We start from the raw sequence: 16,898 nt of genomic DNA on the forward strand, positions 1-16,898 counted from the left end.
CCACCTAGTGAACAGGGGTGGTAACAGCTGCAACGACTCAGTTACTAGTTGATAAAAATAATAAAAGAGGGGTTTGAAATTGGTTGTGTTCAGCCTCCTTCATGTCATAGAGGCTAACTATGAAGGAACAAATAAAAAGCACAGGCGTAACTAATTATTTTTAATAATAATAATGTTGTAATTAATTAATTATACAAAGCACTAAAGATGTTTCTCCTTGTCACATATTCATCAGTCAGATCCACTATGAAAAACTGCCCCGGAAATGAAGTGGAGTAAAAGTATGAAGCATGAAAACAAAAGACTCCAGTAAAGTACAAGTACCTCGAATGTAATTAATGTAAATGTACTAAGTTACATCCCACCGCTGCATGCCTACATCAATACAAAATAGTCACAGATACATATGAATCTCAGTCGCTTAGTTTATAACAACAACAACAACAACAACAACAACAACAACAACAACAACAACAACAACAACAACAATTACTACCTGTGAAAAGGGAACTGGACATACGTTGTGTCTTTAACTTAAAATCGCTTCCTCCGCCAGGCTTCCGTAGTACGTACGCCAAACCCACGTGGTCAATCAAAACATCATGGCGGCTGGTTTCAAGTAAGAATGATGACTGTAGCTATTACACCGAAAATATCCGTTTTTCCTGTGTTTTATGCCCACCTATGAAATAAACTGATGAGTAGCGCCACATGATTTCCGATAATTGAAGGCTTTTATTTGGGACAGTTTCAGTCTCTCGAAGCGACTCACCTCTTCCTTCTTTCCTTGTAAACTTGTGCCCTTCCAGGACTGCCGAGCCTCTGGAGTACCACAGGAGCTTTCTGGTCAGTGAGGAGGACACTCGACAGCTGTCACGCGCTTTCTGCTGAATGACTGATTTCCTGTTTTGTACTCACGTCATGTTTTCTCCTCCAGAAAGAAAACTGTCGACCTGACGGACGGGAGCTGTCAGAGTTCAGAACCACAACACTGAACATAGGTGAGACACAGCGATCGAGCCTCGTGCGATCGAACCACAGTGTACGTGTGTGTATTACTGTGTTTTTCTGTAATCCACGTGGGATCTCGTTCTCTGCTCAGGGTCCGTGTCCACAGCAGATGGCTCGGCCCTGGTGAAGGTTGGAAACACCACAGTCATCTGCGGGATCAAAGCGGTGAATGATCAGGAATTAAAAAGCTTATTTCAGTCAGTGTGGAGCAGGTGAACAGGTGCCCACTGATTTCTTACGTTGCTTCATCTGCAGGAGTTGGCAAACCCGACAGTGGAGGCGCCTGGGAAAGGATACATCGGTGAGTACCACAAGTTGATTTAAGGCAAAGTGGATATGGGTTGTTATTTCTATTATTATGAAACTTTCCATGATTAAAATGATCATTAACACTTATGACATACTTGCATTTACACCCTCAAATCGTCAGTTTCTCTCACTCTGTATATTTTTATATGATGACACAGCAGCTCATGGACATCACTGACTCTTTGCATCCTTCTTTAGTCCCCAACGTGGACCTGCCGCCTCTGTGCTCCTCTCGCTTCCGGCCGGGCCCCCCGGGCGAGCAGGCGCAGGCTGCCAGCCAGTTCGTCGCTGATGTTATCGAAAGGTGTGACAGACGTTAACACACACGTCCTAGTTTTCATTTCACAGCAGCATAAGGTGTGTGTTAACGCTCTCAGTGCCTGCCGCTGCTTTTACTAACCTGAGTGGTTTTTATTTGGCTGTTGCAGCTCTGAACTGATACAGACGGAGGACCTGTGCATTGACAGAGGAAAGGTAAAGCCACAATCGTGCACACACTGGTCCTGTTGGATGTAACTGTTGTTCATGTTGGGGGTCATCAGCTGATTCTGGTTGCAGCTCTGCTGGGTGCTCTACTGCGACCTGATGTGTCTCGACTACGACGGGAACCTGTTGGATGCTTGTCTCGTTGCCCTGCTGGCTGCCCTGAAGAACAGTATGTGCTGTAAAAGCTCAGTGAACTCATTCTTTTAGGCCTCAGAGAGATTTTCAAGATGCTTTTCTATTGGAACACTAACTTCCTGCTTCTCTGGTCCCCACAGCACAACTCCCAGAGGTCACCATCAACACAGAGACGTGCGCACCCGAGGTGAACTTAGAAAAGAGACGAGGGCTGCATATTCACAAACATCCAGTTGCTGCCTCTTTTTGCGTCTTCGATGAGTAAGTGAACGATTTTCAGTTCGTCCAAGCAGGATACAAACTCTGGTCTGTGCTGACAAGTTTGACGTGCATCTTCTGTGATCCCGTCGTGCAGCTCCATACTGATCGTAGACCCCACGGCCGAGGAGGAGAGTCTGTCCACTGCTCAGCTCACTGTGGTGACGGACGAGGACGATCGACTCTGTGCTCTACACAAGCCAGGTCAGAAACAGGCTGCAGTGATTCGCGCGTCTTTCTTGCACTCTGTGACCTCATATTAAGTCTTTTCTTTTAAGAACACAAAGGTTGTATCTCAATTTCTACAATTAGTCTGATTTATCTTGGATTCTATCATGCACTTCAGTAGTTCACTAAAGCTTTTAAACCTGCGTTGACTGCGATATCACATCTGATATATTCTTTTTTTTTGATTGACTGATTTTTAAAAAAGCTATTTTACATTATTATTTTACATTTGAATGCATTCAGAACTTTTATCGACTACATTCCCACTATTGGGAATGTAGTGCTCCATCTCTTTCCTTTGCAGGTTGTCTGCATTTCTGTAGATTCATATGATACAAATGGCACATTAAAAACTACACACCAAAGAATACTGCTCCAATATCAAGTCCTCTCAATAGAAGAATGAGGACTTAGTCCCAAACTGACCAACAGTGCATGAATGCATCTCCTGCAGTGCAAGCATCAAAACAAATGGATGAAAAACAGACATTTCTAACAGTCTTTCCCTGTGGTCCAGGTGGGACGTCGCTGTCGGGAGAGAAGCTGCAGGAGTGCATCGGCAGAGCAACAGCGCGACAGAGAGAGATCCAGAAGCTCATCGACAAAGTCGTACATAGTGTGAAGACGGCGAAATAAAGAGCCTGACAAAGCTTTTTTTTGTATCTAAAAGCTGTATTTTCCATTGTCAATATATATTCTTTTTTTTTAATAACAATAAAACTGCTGACAAAGACTGCTTAAAAAATTATTTCTCAGTGTCCAGAAATGTGTCACACACTCACTCAGTTGATGTCTCGTAAGAATACGCTCAAGGCTCCTGAACTCATTAAAAGGAAATGCCTTTTTAAAATGTGCTGTACAAAAGCAGGTATGCCGTCTTGCATGTTTATCGTGAGTCCCCCGGTTGAGCCCTGTGCCGAGATGGCTAACAGAAGAAAGACTTCCGACAGACAGACTGAGAGGTAGAGAGCAGCCCCCGGGCACTGCTCCAAGATCAGATTTGCATTTTCACATGTAATGGTTATGTGGAGGATTTGGTGTCAATAAGCTCAGCTGGGATCCGTGCTTTAAGGGCAGTTCCTACCGGGGGTTGACCGAACAGAGGCAGGCTCATGAGGAAACCTCTGAGAATGTGCATTCGTGATCCTCTCAGTCCACGTGGGCCCCAATAGAGAAAAGTCTTCCTGAAGGGGTGATGTGTTACTGTGAGAGCCCTGCTACCTACAAGAACCGTCTCGTTTCATCTCAAAAAAATATCACTAAGGTTCTGTGAGTGTAGAGCTCCCTGTTCTAAAAACCCCGTCCTCTACGGCAGACACAGTTTTGGTTCTCCAAAACCTCTGACAACCATTACATACAAATTTGTCAGCTAGAAAAAGACACACAGAAAGGACAAAAGTCTTTTTTTTTTGTCTGCAGTCTCCACAGTGAGGCAGACAAAGAGCACAGTATGGATCATTCACGTCCTCGTGTAGCTGGGGAAAAGGGTTCTTAGTGTGGTTTCAGTCTGTCACGACTTGGGGAGGGGCTGTGGCATGCTCCTCTTCCTCTTACTTCTTGGTTGGCTGGCGGTATGTTGCCGCGGTGCTCCCCCCTGAGGAGCTGCTGCTCCCATAGCCATTTGCTGCTGCTGCTGCTGCATTTGGTGCTGCAAGAATTGCAACTGTCCAGTGCAGAAGAAAGACGACAAACAAAGCATATCAGAGGAGGTTCCAGTGCGTTACCACAAGCAGCATAATGCATGTTTTTGTCAGTGGATCTAAGAGATGTGTAAGCATCGGCAGCATGGTTAAAAAACTGGAACAATTACCAGCAGAATGCTTTGTGTCATCGAACGTCTAGAATAAGTGGCATGGGTTAGTGAAGCTGAACTAGAGCCTGGTACGACATACTGAATAAGAGGAGTGTGCGGAGAAACACAGAAGAGTGGTTAATGGGTTGCAGAGGGGAGGGAGGAGGAGGAGAGGATACAGATTCGGGGCAGGTTGGGATTGTGTTGGGGAGTGAGGCAGGATACAGTCAAGCAGCACCAGTGGCGTTCTGGAGACACAAATTATCGGCTGTGATCCTGGCAAAAACACACATGCAGCTCAGCAATCGTGCTTTCTGCTCAGAGTAAGTCAGCAACTTCAACTGGGCAAAAATACATAAATACACAAACAAAAAAAAAATCTTCCAACACCTTACGATTCATGCTTACAGCGTAGCAGCCTGTCATCTCTAATCTGTCATGATGCAGTCAGCAACATTTCAATAGCGCGTACCAGACAGTCTTTCAGATGCTGTCGCTAAGTGCTTTGTAAGAACATGCCTCCCAGCTGGACACGCTGTTAGTTTTTGCCATTGGAAGTGCCACAAGCTGTGGTGTGTGGGTTGCTGGGAGTACTTGGACTGCTGTGATCTTTGTCAAACAACATATTAACCAAACACACAACACAAGATGGGGTGAATGGCGTGGATCTACAACAGAGAAAAGAATTCCACAAGGCTCTTGATGAAAATGAGACCTGGGGGTGATCCGGCTCACGCTACAATTATCCATCAGAAGTTAAATAAATGAATAAAAATACAAAGCAAACACAAACATAATACATTCTCAGTTATTGTTTAAGATTTTAAAAAGAGAAATTTAAGGAAAGAATAAAGACTTAGACAAAAATATGTTCATTTTCAAGTATTTAAAAATTCAGGTTCCTACAGGCTGTAAAATCTCTTTCATTCTGTCTCAAACAGTTCACAATTGTTTACAAAGTGGTTTTTAATTAATTACCCAGGTCTGATGAAAATGTTAAACTTATGTGTAAAGAAAGATGAAGAAAACCTTTTCTCGACTTCAACACGGAGCGTAACTGACTTCCCAGACAGTTTATAGTGTAGCACAACACACACCTGCCTGCTACATAAAGGCATGGAGAGTTGGCTGATGAATCGAGTCCCTACAAACATGTATATGTGTATATAGATGTTAAAGTTGCTGTATTACTTGGATCTGTGGCTGGTGCTGCTGCTGAAGCCTTGGAGAAGGCAGCGGGGGCCCAGACCCGTCCAGCCCACAGCCCAACTGGGACAGCACTAAGGGGGTAGGAGGGAGAGAGGGAGCCCCAGAGGGAAGGATGTGACGGCAGGAGGGAGAGGAGCAGAGGAAGGAATGGAGTAAAGTATGAGGAGAGGAAATGCACGTATGAAAGGGGGATATAGAGGGGGGTGGAGGGGGTTGTGGTTTCAGTAATGCATAACCACACACGAGGAAAGAGGTGGCATGAAAGAAAGAGAAGAGAAAAAGAGGGAAGAGTGCAGGGAGTGCCAAGAGCACAGGTACATGACCATGTGCATGGACATTTTTGAGTGGGATTATGAGCAAATAGCATGAAGAGGGTTGAAAGGCGTGAGTGGGGTGGAGGAGAACAGGAAGGTCGTGCAGGAGGGAAAGAAATAAGGGTGGGGGCAAAACAAAACAACAGAGGAAAAATAAAAAAAAGAGAATGTAGCAGAGAAGAAGGGGAAGTTGAGTCTCTCCTGTCAATCGTTACATGCTCCACTGAGAGGAACAACGGCTGACTACAGTAAAATGATCATGTTCAGTTACAGACTATGAGGCCTACGGCACAGTAACTACAATAATGAATACATTAGTAACTCTTATCTTATTAGTACTAGTTAGTGGCATGGTGTCAATCTGTTTTGAAACAGGTTAATGGACTGAACAAAGAGAAATGTTTTAGAGAAATCTGCGTGGGTTTCATGTGTATTTGTGCGTCTGCTGCGGATGAAGGTCATACCTGCTGCCTGTGGAGACATGAAGCCTCCGACTCCCAGGTTGATGACCGCCGTTTGCTGGTTTCCTAAACTTTGATCTGACCCCTGCTCACCCTGCAAAGACAGTCAAAGGTAATGCAAGCCAGCCAATTCATCATCCACCCACACCTGCTCACCGCCATCACAAAGCCCCTGGACAGCAGTGATGTGTGCAGTGTCTCGCCATAACATTCAAGTTATAATATTCATGAAAAAGCAAACTCGTCACACTTGAAAAGTAATAATGCTGTCAAAACTACATTTTAAAAAGGCCTTTTTCTGACTTGCTGGTTCTCGTCAGAGGGTCCAGTCACTATGTGGCTACGAGGTGTTTTGGCAGCGCTCACAGCATTCTCTTGAATATGTCAGTATCACTTCAGCGTCACTGGATTCTGGGCTTTTCTCCCATTATTCCTTGCAGATTTGTTCAAACTTGCTCTTATATGATGCAGAGCATCGCCACAGCTGTCATGGAGTCATTCCACAGATTTTCCATTTTGATTAAAGTCTGGCCTTCGACCGGGTCACCAGAGCAATTTCCAATTTCTTCATCTAAAGTCAAGCTTGTCAGCACACTTTGGTCATTGTCCTGTTGGACCGTCCATCCTTCCCTCACTAGTTTTTAGAAGCAGCTTCATTTTTGACCCCTGGCCTCTCTGCCTTATAACCCAGTTTTGTGAAATCTGTAATGTCTGCTAACTGACTCTGGTTCAGTGGCCCTTAGCTAATTTGTCACCCCCCTAACCAAGCTAAGCTGCTAAGTTTTGTTGACTAAAGGGTGTACAGAGTCTTGGTAATTACGCATTTTTTCCGTCTATCTAAGAAATAAATTGCTGTGCTTTGGTGAACTAACAATACTTAACAAATGTGGTCAAATGTCTCCCAGATGTATTCCTCTGGACAGTTCATTTCAGTCAGTTAAGTTTCTGTTTTAACATGCTGTCGTGTGGTATCCAGTTCAGAAATGTGCAAAGATGGACTATCAATCTCTCTGACATAAACATTATTAAACTCACAGTCTTAATCTAGAATATCCCATTGCTGCTGTCCCAACTACTGAATGAAGAAATTATGAAATAACATTAATGTGATGCTTGACTCTGTGTGTGTGTGTGTGTGTGTGTGTGTGTGTGTGTGTGTGTGTGTGTGTGTGTGTGTGAACATGTGTGCCTCACCGTCTCCCCCTGCTGTTGAGGGCTGGAGGTGGCCGACTGACTCTGCTGTGGGGAGAACTGAGACAGCTGCTGCTGCTGCAGAGAGTTAAAGATGAGAGGACCAGTGGGGATCTGGAGATGTAAAACACAAACACACACACACCAACAAAAAACAGGGGAGTAACGGAGAGGGAGAGGAGGATGAGGGAAGGGTTGGAGACGGAGAGAGGACAAGCAGAGGAGGAGGAATGATGCACAAAGGGACGGGACCGGAGGGAAACGGGAGAATTAACGGAGCAATCAAACAACACAAGATAACGAGACCATTACCACTATCAGAAACTCAGAGCTAGGACAACTTGATAAAGGGTGTTCACGACATGGCATACGCAGGGAGGCAAAGTAACACCAGGGCACGATCAGGACAAACCGCTACGTCAAACAGATAACCCTGTGCATGCCACTAACAGCGTTAGAGACTAGCTGGTTCAGAGCCGTACCTGCAGCAGGTTCAGTGGTCTCAACCCAGCAGTGCTGTTCAGGCCAAATGGACTCCCTGCAACACAAATCCCAGTTACACTCAGCAGACAGAATAGCAGAGAAAAAACTGAATTTTCCTTACTGTATGACCTTATCTCTGGACTGTTTCATTAGGCCCACTGGACTTCTTTCACTGGATCTGACCACACATTAGTACTGGACTTTATTAAAACCACATGTCACTGCACATTGTAAACCTCTTGTGTTTCCACTTATTTTAACAACTTTCTGTTCATTTTTTGGAAATGTCTTTTTCCCCCTCCCTGACTCCCGTTGCACACACAGGCAATCAAGGAAGGTGGATCTCTCTCTCAAGTGCTTCTTCAAGGTTTCTTCCAATTTTTCCCTTTATATAATAAGCTTTTTTTTGGAAGAGTTTGGGTTGGGCTGGGTCTGGAAATTTTGTTGGTGTGGGCCCGTAAAGCCTGATACACTGTATGTTACACAGAGCTAAATAAATAAAGATGTAACAACTCTTTTGATTCTTGGAGAAGTCAATGTGTGTTCATCCCTTTCAAAATGTCCTTGAGCAATACAGTAATAGTCTTTCTGGACAGCTGATAGGAATCCTAATGTTTCTCCCTCTGCAGAGAGGTCAGAGGTCAGGGTCAGCATCCCTGAAGCTGGAATTCACTGTTACACCAAAGGACATGTCCGCTGGTTGATGGAGGGAAGTGTCCAGCCTGCTCCACACGGCTCATAACCAATTATGTTAACACATGAAAGGACATGGCATTGAAGTCTCTTTACCAGTCTGTGCTGCTGACTGCATGGTGGGCATCAGCCCTCCAGGGGGCAGGATTCCACTCAGGTTAAGGCCTGGACCCAGCATGGGGTTGGAGCCACTCATCAAGGTCTGAGGACTGCTGCACAAACAGTACGGGATCGTCAAGAGAAGCGGCGGCAATCAAGTGACAGCGTGGCAGCAGAGACGATTTATTCTCTTACCAGACTGAGCTGACCACGTTGATGAAATTGAGGCCTGCCGGGTTGGCCATGACCTGCGACGAGGTGGTTCCCGTGGTGATGGACGTGCCCATGGTGGGCAGGGGAATGGTCATGACGGGCAGAGGCTGGCTTAGGGCCAGCGGCTGCTGGGCGAAGGGCGTGAGGAGGGCGGGCTGCGACTGGCTCTGAACCATGGCGGGGTCTGAAGGGGTGGGGGTCACCGAAAGAGGAGCGGAGAGGGAGTCGGCGGGGTGCGGTGTCGAGCACGGCGTGTTGGTGGGGGTGGGGGTGGATGGCTTGGGGGTCCCGGATCCTAAAGCAGGTCAAAACAAACCAAACAATTAAGACAGAGAGGGGAACTTTTCAGCAGGTGATACTTAAAGTTTTGTGAAGAAAGGCTTAAAATGACAAACTTGTAACCTCATTATATCAATTTGGCTCTTGATTAGATGATTAAATGGCTAATCTTCCAGAATAACAGTTCAAGTATTAAATCTAAATTATGAGTCTCCTGTCATGTCAAGACCCCCTTTTCTGACAATCAGTGCAGCAGCTGGTTCTACTAAGAGTACATTACACTACAAAAGGCTTGGATTGAAGCAATATTCCATGTGCTTGACAAGTTTCAGATTCTTGCCTACAGTTTTATGTTTTTATGTGCTTTTCCCGATTTCTTAAGAGCTGGGCCCTCGCTCAGTTCATTTTTCATAAATTGTGGGAAAAAAAATCCAGATCTGGAAAAAGAGCTGATGTAAGACATTCCAGTAGAAACACATTCACTGATGAGAGCAAGCAGCCTGACAGCAGCACTCACTCTGTGTGGAGCCCATAGGGGAGAGGGAGGCAGGCGACATCAGGCCCACCTGGCCCAGCTCCATGGAGTGCTTCCTGTTGAGAGACTGGCTTTTGGCTGGAGGGGGCGTAGGACACTTGAGTAGACCACTGGTGGTTTGTGAACTATATGGATTACCTGGTGAAAACAGAGAGCAGTTGCTGAGTTAATGAAACTATGATGTTTGATTCAGTCCAGAAGTTTTTTGGAGCCATTTACGGTTCGCTCGCACCCTTTTCACATCAACCTGTCTTGTCTACTTTCGTTTGTGATTTTCTACAGTTTCCAGACTTTCCTTTAACTATCCCCACGACGAAGGGTTTGAATTGGTTCTTTCAGTTTCAAAATATTTGTTGGAGTGAAAAGTAAGTACCATTGATGGCAACAGGGAGATTTTTCCGAAATCTTTTTACAAATATTAAGCTATTTGCCTTCTTTTCCTTCTTTCTATATCTATTTCCTACCACACTCTCAGGAGTCATGCAGGGCCGCCACATGCACATGCTTTATCTTTGTCAGATGTACCTGAGGAGCTGCTGCCTGATCCTGAAGGCAGTTTGATGGGTGGGGGCCGGTGCTTCACCCCTTTTCCCAAAACAGACGTCTGGACCAGTGGAGAAATACCATCACCCTGCAGATGACATTTAAACTAGTCAGTACATCACAACAGTGAAACACGTTATTCAGTCCAGAATCACAACAGCACAGAGAATTATTCTAAATCTTTATTCATGACAACCATGAACTTTTCCCACGTCCAAGCCAGACAGTACTTACCTCATCTTTGCTGGGGGAGGGAGGCCCCTGTCCCACGCTGCCTGAGTTATGGGACATCTTGACCTGACACTTCACATCTCTCTCATACACTCCTTTGTACTGAGTAAGAAATCTATGAAACAAGCGTAACGAAGAATGTATAGCATCGTCTCCAGCAGCATAAAAAAAACTAAGAACTGTGTATTCGACAGGATTAGCTTCACGACAAAAGCAAACACGCCACTCACCGATCTGCATCGATCTTTGAGCCTATGAGGAAGCTGTGAATGAGACAAAAGAGACGAAGACGAGTGAATTCAGGGTGGCATTTTAAATTCAGTCGTGCACGCTGAATTTGTCTCACAGACTGTCCTTACGGGGGATGTATGAGCTTTAGGTCTGTGCTGTCCTCCTCTGCTTTTGGTTCTTTAGCACAGTAGATCTTCCCATACACCAGTGGGTCTCCCATCGATTGGTAGATAGACACCTTGGTCCTCTGGGCTTGGCCCCCCACCTCACACTCAAACGTGTAGTCATCCACTACTTCCTGTGGAAACAAAGTGGGCAAAGACAACTGAGTGAAAGAGGTTTGTGTGACATGCAGAATTAAGCTCAGTGAGGTCATGTTTTTGCTCTCAGCATCACATACTGACTGACAGAATCAGTATTGTTTTTGACATTTTAAGACACACAGTGAGAAAAGAGAGGCAGGGGTTGAATTAATTGCAATCACACAGAAAAATGGGAACTGTTTAATGTGTAGTCACAATCATTAACACTGGTTTTACCAAGCGGCCTTGAGACATTGCCTGAGCGCAGCACCACCTGTTTAATGGCCCAGCACCTAGAAAATATTACCCTGCACCTCACTGACTTTCACGAGGGATGAAGTGTGTTGGAAAGACCCCATCACCATTTATGGACTGAAGCAATGTCCCAGGAAAGGTCTATGTGCAGTCCAGTATGGTCGTTTTTTCCAGAACAGCAGGAGAACGTGTGAAATTTCGAAATGTTCCGCATCTCCTGCAGTTTTGTGGTTCATATTTTGCTAGATTTTTTCTGAGACTGTGTGGTAATTTTGCCCAATGCAAGGGGGCAACAAAGTCCCGCTTTATTTTGTTCTCTATGAAGCATTACACAATTATACAAAAATGCCCCCAGCTTACTACTAAGAGCACGCAGCCATCATTGATCTGTACCCTCAGGGAGTGTTAATGCTCCTGTCACTTACCTCAGCAGGCCAGATCACAGTAGTGGGCTGAGAGTCCTCCAACTGCAGAGATTTCTCAACCACAGCATACTTTTCCACCTAAAGCAACACACAAACAAATCCATTTGGTGTGTTACTCCCTGCACTGTAACTGCCAGACTATGAGTTGAGTGGGTTTTAAGTGGTATTGGTTCAAATGTTTCAGTGACAGCGTTAAAGAGGAACACTTGGCTACTTACATCAATTTCATTCGGTACAGTTAGTTGGCAGTTGCTCTGCTTCCACATGTCAACACACTGCAAGTGATGACCGCCGAGATGCCAGGACAACGTCAGCAGAGAAAAACAAAAAAGAGTTATGAGCAAAAAACAAGTGAGAGGGCACTATTACAGCATGCACTTAACTGTTCACATGGTGCATGTCATGCACGTTCTCAGCCTCTGTCACCTTTTTCTCAAGAAAGTCCAGGGAAAACCCCGAGCCTCAGGCAACGTCATCTTATCTTATCAAACCATGGGTATGTTGACTACTTACGTTTCCGATCTTTGAGATCTTCAGGTCTATGACAGGGGCAGGTTTCCTCTCCTTCCTCCTCTGTAGGTAGTCGTAGAGTCGTAGCTGTGGCGGCATGGGCAGATGGGACAGCTCCTGCTGCCTGTTCAGTGCAGCTCGAGAGTGTCTCTTGAAACACCTGCGAGGCACAAAGTGTGCGTCTTAAAAATGATCAAGGCTTTTGTTTCATTCACTGACTTTTTCTTTTCAGTCACACAGCTTTCAGTTTCACCTCTTGCATTTCAAAAACATTTGAAAATGAGCATTTTTTTCCCCCTGGCATGACTGAATTCAAAGTGAGCTGACTGGAGACTGTGCGACTGTGCTCAGTACCGTTTCATGGAGCGAGTGTTCATTTTCTGTTTGTTGTAGAGCAGGCGGTTGGCTGTGCAGGTGACGGAAATGGAGGGGTCCAGGCACAGAGGCTCAGCTGTGGCCAAAATCAACTGACTCTCCAGCTGTAATTTGTCATCCTACAGCAGACACAAACAGACACTACAGAAAACACCTGGACAATGTGCTGATGCTAAAAGACACACAGGGGAGGACTGCCTACTATTACAGACAGGTAAATTTGTATCATGTAAAGCAATGGAGATGTACTTCACTGTGAATTAATGGGACAAAAAAAGGGTAAATCAAAACAGCGAGGTGTAGATGACGATACCGAACATGACACTTTACCTGTGTCCATTTGTGGTGGTCACTGGTCATGGCATGGACATCACAGATCAGAGTCTGCAGGGCAAAGAAGATCATTCCAGGTCAAAACTGTACCTGCTCACATAGAGGATTTCTTTGTTTCAGCCTACGTGAGAGAACTTTTGCCTTTATTCTACTGGTTTACCTGCATGGTTGGCCGCAGCAGGATGTGTCTGCTTTGATAGGTGGGCAACTTGGTATTACCAGACTGCCTGTAGTCTCTCACCTCAACTATTACACAGCCGCAGTGGAAGATGTTCACCTGAGACACATTGCATATGGTGAATGTCAAGCTCCCCCCTAGTGCACTTAATTTTTTACCTCATAGACATTTTACATTGCACTTAGCCTCAGGCTACGGAAGCTGTTAGCTCCAGGCTGACTGAGGCCTTTAGCAGAGTGCGTGCGCATGCATGCAAATTAAACCATAGGCCAACATGCATAATTGGTGAAATGCATTCTTGGTGGTAAACAGATTAATGGTTAACCATTGACATCCCTAACAAAGACACACCTGTGATTTCTCCAAGAGATCCACCAGAATAGGAGGCAACTCCTCAGCATCTAGGTACTCCAGTAGTTCCCCTTCTTCATATGGCAGACGGATGGTTTCAGAATCTAGAAAGTAACACAGACATGAGCCTTGCAGATGGGATGATTGTGGTTCACAGATCAGAAAAACATAACTGGATGAAGTGGTGACTGCTTAATTGGCTTCTCATACCAGACCCATTTTTGCCCCTGAGCATTAAAGAGTAGCCTTCATTCCCAGGGTACAAGTTGACCACCAGACATGATACGGACTCCTGAGACACCAGCTTCTCCAGTAGATTCACATTTCTCCTCAAATTCTTCAGAAAGACAACAAACAAAAAACACACAAGACACAAATCTTCCATATTAGCAACAAAAATCTCACATGGTTATAACCATGGCAACTCTATGTGAGACAAATATGCTTTTATTTCTTTCCACCTACATTTACCTTGAATTAAAGCAACTAAATAATGATTTAATATGGTTTCCTAAAAGAAAACAGACCAGAACTGTTTGCTTAATAATATTAAATATATGACATGCATTTGCTAGTGCATAAATACGTTGACCTACTTTGACATAATGTGGAAAACTATTACTTAGCAGAAATGACTACTTACACGACTTAAGTGGATGTGGACTTACATGTTATATATTCCTACTGTTGATGGGCTGCCTTTACAATTTATGATTTGGGCAAAGTCTGGGTCCATTCAACACCAATTTTACCAATCAACCTGCCAGCACTACTTTACAAATACAATCCAACCATTTTAGTGGCTTATTGCATTTAATAAGCAGTGAACAAAGAGGAGCTAACTCTGACCCTGCGGGGATGCAAAATTGTTCATTTGCTTATTTTCAACATCTCATCTCCCTCGCTTTGATGCACTTCCATGCAATTAACAGATAACCAGTGCATACATATTTAGAGATCTTTTTCAACACACTTTTGCCACTCAATCCAGACAGACTTGAATGAACAAGGTTTTAATATGTGGCCATAATTACAAACTAGTCATAACTGAGCCCAATGTTGCATAATACAAACCTTTAACTCTGGCTCTTTCTCACATTCCTCCATGTACAGCTCATAGAGCTTCTGATACAAACTCTTCCTCCCGCCAGATGAAATTCTTCTTTTGGCTGGTCGTTGTCGAGCACTTTCAACAATGTACTGAATAAGAGATAATACACAGTGTTAATGAATGATGGGCCTGACTCACACGGACAGTGTATAATGCGTGTAACGGGTGCACAGGGTGAGTACAAGCTATTCATTTCTCTTTCTACAACACGGATGATTGAAGTAACAGCTTTTACCTCGGCTCGATCCAATGCATATTCCAAAACTTGTTGCTTTAGGGAAAAAAACAGCAATGAAAATCAATCAGTCATAATGGGAACTCCCAACATGATAGAGGATAGAGCAAGTTGTTCAAGTCCCGGTGAGGGTTTCTGCTCGGATGCTTTATCTTGTATAAAACTTCCTCGTGGATATCCACTGGATATGCAAAGATATATGTACTAAGGGAGATGAAACTTACCATTGTGGTCCACCGCCAGCTGCAAGGCGAGTGACGGTAGACGATGCTGTCCTTTCTGCCCCACAACTGTCACCTTCCTAGAGTGACCATTCACACCCTGCAGAGCAACACAGCAGACGAATTGCACACAGCACGACCAAACAAACGCCTGTTAACACAGATACAGTCGGTTTGGCTGGGCGGTTATTACGACAGTACCGATGCCAAATAGCCTGGCTGGCAATCAATCAGATGCCACACACACATACAGCTAAGAAGACTACCGAGCCACACAGTTTCATTTAAGTTATTTCACCATTTGCTTGCATTTAAAGCGCTCCAGCAAAGTAAACAAATGCACAATCTGTCTCACGGTCGATAAAACCGGGTAGCTCATGCTAGTGAACTCTGATGCCTGTGAGCCCAGTCAAGAGAGTGGCTGAATAGCAACAAGCTCGTTGATGCCTGACCGTTGAGGCTAACATGGCTAACGTTAGCATGCTAGCCCGTTCCTAGTGGGCAAGCTGTAAGTTACGAGCTACGCTAATGATGTTACGTCGTCTGAGACACAAACCGACAAAGCGACGTCAATCTCGGCGAACAGGATGGACTTACCTTTCAGGTTGCATAGCGGTCGGCTGTAGCTCCAACGCGAGAAAACGAAATGAAATTGAAATATCAGTGTCTTCATTGAGAAAAAGTCGGAGCAGCAGCCATTTTCTTCCAGTGTGACAACAACAGCTAAACTTCCGGTTTGGGCAGCAGTGGGCGGAGCCACACTAAGTGCCTACTTTACAACTGATGCTTGATGTACATGCCTGGGACCTGGAGACAGCTTTCTGCACACTGTCACTGTTGCCCTCTTTCTCAGCGACTATTTGCACACACTTTAATCAGGTAATTGCTCAGAAACCGTTTGTGACTGAATTGAAGCAATGAGCCCTTTATTTTAAAAAGCAAAACAATTAAAACAACTGATTAACAGGTTATCTTAAATTATGATAGCATTTGATCTTAAGTTCGCTAAATAGATAAATAACAAACAATACAGTAATCAATACAAAACACACTATAGTGCTTAATAATGGAGAATAAATTGCAGATATGCAGATCTTGACCTGTAAGCTTCAAGTTTACTATGTGCCAACTAGAATATGTCAAATTTCATTGCAAGTTTGTTTAGGACTGTGTACCATTAAAACACAATATAAGCTGACAAGAGAAGAGTGAGTCCTGCTTTATTTCCCAATCTTGAGGCCCTGACTTGAAGGGGGTCTGTGTGTGAGAATAGTTTCATGGCCTTTATCACAAAGCTTTGTGGTTATTTGTTGCATAATGCTTAAATAATGTCTAATCATATTACTACACAGCAAATCTGGGAAGAGGCAGAATTCCAGCATATGAAAACTAACTTTGCACAGAGAGCAGGGAGAAAGGGAGCACATAAATGCCCACTTAAGTGAATGTGTCTTTATAATTCATTGCATGTTTTGTTACAGCCATTGTGGTGGTCATCTTTTGCACTGTGCTCTAGTCTCCTTGGGTCTGTTTGGAGGCTGTTTTGTTTGGATTCACTCACCATAAACAGACTGCCAAAGGTAGTTAACAGAGATTATAGCATGGCTATCAAATCGCAAATAGTGATTAATATGCAAATTAGACTGCTGACCCTGAATTAAATTATCCAAGTCAGCAGCATGGATATTATAGCCTAATTAAAAAATCCAAGACCAATCAGATGGATTATAACTGGTGCATAAACAGTTCAGATATTGCACTTTACTGGCAAGTACAAGACAAATAACAAAATGGAACGGACATATTCTGCATCTCAATCATTTTTATCAGCCAATTCTGCTGATGTGGAGGCTGTCAGTAAAAGCAGGATCCTCTGCCAGACAGTGTTATAGTAATACTGT

The 16,898-nt window shown here is 44.3% G+C and overlaps 2 protein-coding genes across 4 annotated transcripts; one reads left to right on the forward strand and one right to left on the reverse strand.

Annotated features, from left to right (window-relative positions):
- Nucleotides 1-582: 582 nt before the first annotated feature.
- Nucleotides 583-3,166, forward strand: exosc8 (exosome component 8). The gene is made up of 11 exons (XM_070983054.1): nt 583-619; nt 810-846; nt 938-1,001; nt 1,103-1,176; nt 1,267-1,312; nt 1,519-1,624; nt 1,749-1,794; nt 1,879-1,975; nt 2,082-2,202; nt 2,297-2,403; nt 2,945-3,166. The coding sequence occupies exons 1-11, from the start codon at nt 603-605 to the stop codon at nt 3,061-3,063; spliced, it is 834 nt and encodes a 277-aa protein (XP_070839155.1). The 5' UTR covers nt 583-602; the 3' UTR covers nt 3,064-3,166.
- On the reverse strand, nt 3,087-15,730 carry supt20 (SPT20 homolog, SAGA complex component). Of its 3 annotated transcripts, none has more exons than XM_070983051.1 (24): nt 15,595-15,730; nt 15,001-15,097; nt 14,777-14,812; nt 14,505-14,630; nt 13,641-13,767; nt 13,431-13,534; nt 13,062-13,178; nt 12,899-12,952; nt 12,548-12,687; nt 12,197-12,353; nt 11,902-11,958; nt 11,684-11,761; nt 10,830-10,999; nt 10,701-10,733; nt 10,474-10,585; nt 10,222-10,327; nt 9,679-9,834; nt 8,865-9,177; nt 8,667-8,782; nt 7,877-7,932; nt 7,398-7,508; nt 6,207-6,297; nt 5,411-5,499; nt 3,087-4,090 (listed from the first exon to the last, which is right to left on the reverse strand). In XM_070983051.1, exons 2-24 carry the CDS (start codon nt 15,001-15,003, stop codon nt 3,938-3,940), a joined length of 2,505 nt encoding a protein of 834 aa, XP_070839152.1. In that variant the 5' UTR covers nt 15,004-15,097; nt 15,595-15,730; the 3' UTR covers nt 3,087-3,937. The 3 variants fall into 3 exon arrangements, with proteins under 3 accessions (XP_070839152.1, XP_070839153.1, XP_070839154.1); XM_070983052.1 differs by having other exon boundaries at nt 8,667-8,779; nt 15,595-15,709; XM_070983053.1 differs by lacking the exon at nt 5,411-5,499 and having other exon boundaries at nt 15,595-15,709.
- Nucleotides 15,731-16,898: the final 1,168 nt, after the last annotated feature.

This window comes from Chaetodon trifascialis, chromosome 16, assembly GCF_039877785.1.
Source record: "Chaetodon trifascialis isolate fChaTrf1 chromosome 16, fChaTrf1.hap1, whole genome shotgun sequence".
NCBI lineage: Eukaryota > Metazoa > Chordata > Actinopteri > Chaetodontiformes > Chaetodontidae > Chaetodon > Chaetodon trifascialis.

What these genes read in the sequence shown, in the direction of transcription:
- exosc8 (XM_070983054.1), top strand. An exon ending in TCATCTGCGGGATCAAAGCG is followed by an intron (nt 1,177 to 1,266) that starts GTGAATGATCAG and finishes CTTCATCTGCAG; the next exon opens with GAGTTGGCAAACCCGACAGT. An exon ending in CTGTGCTCTACACAAGCCAG is followed by an intron (nt 2,404 to 2,944) that starts GTCAGAAACAGG and finishes CCTGTGGTCCAG; the next exon opens with GTGGGACGTCGCTGTCGGGA.
- supt20 (XM_070983051.1), bottom strand. An exon ending in CTGTGATCTGGCCTGCTGAG is followed by an intron (nt 11,000 to 11,683) that starts GTAAGTGACAGG and finishes TTGTTTCCACAG; the next exon opens with GAAGTAGTGGATGACTACAC. An exon ending in CTCAACAGCAGGGGGAGACG is followed by an intron (nt 6,298 to 7,397) that starts GTGAGGCACACA and finishes CTGTCTTTGCAG; the next exon opens with GGTGAGCAGGGGTCAGATCA.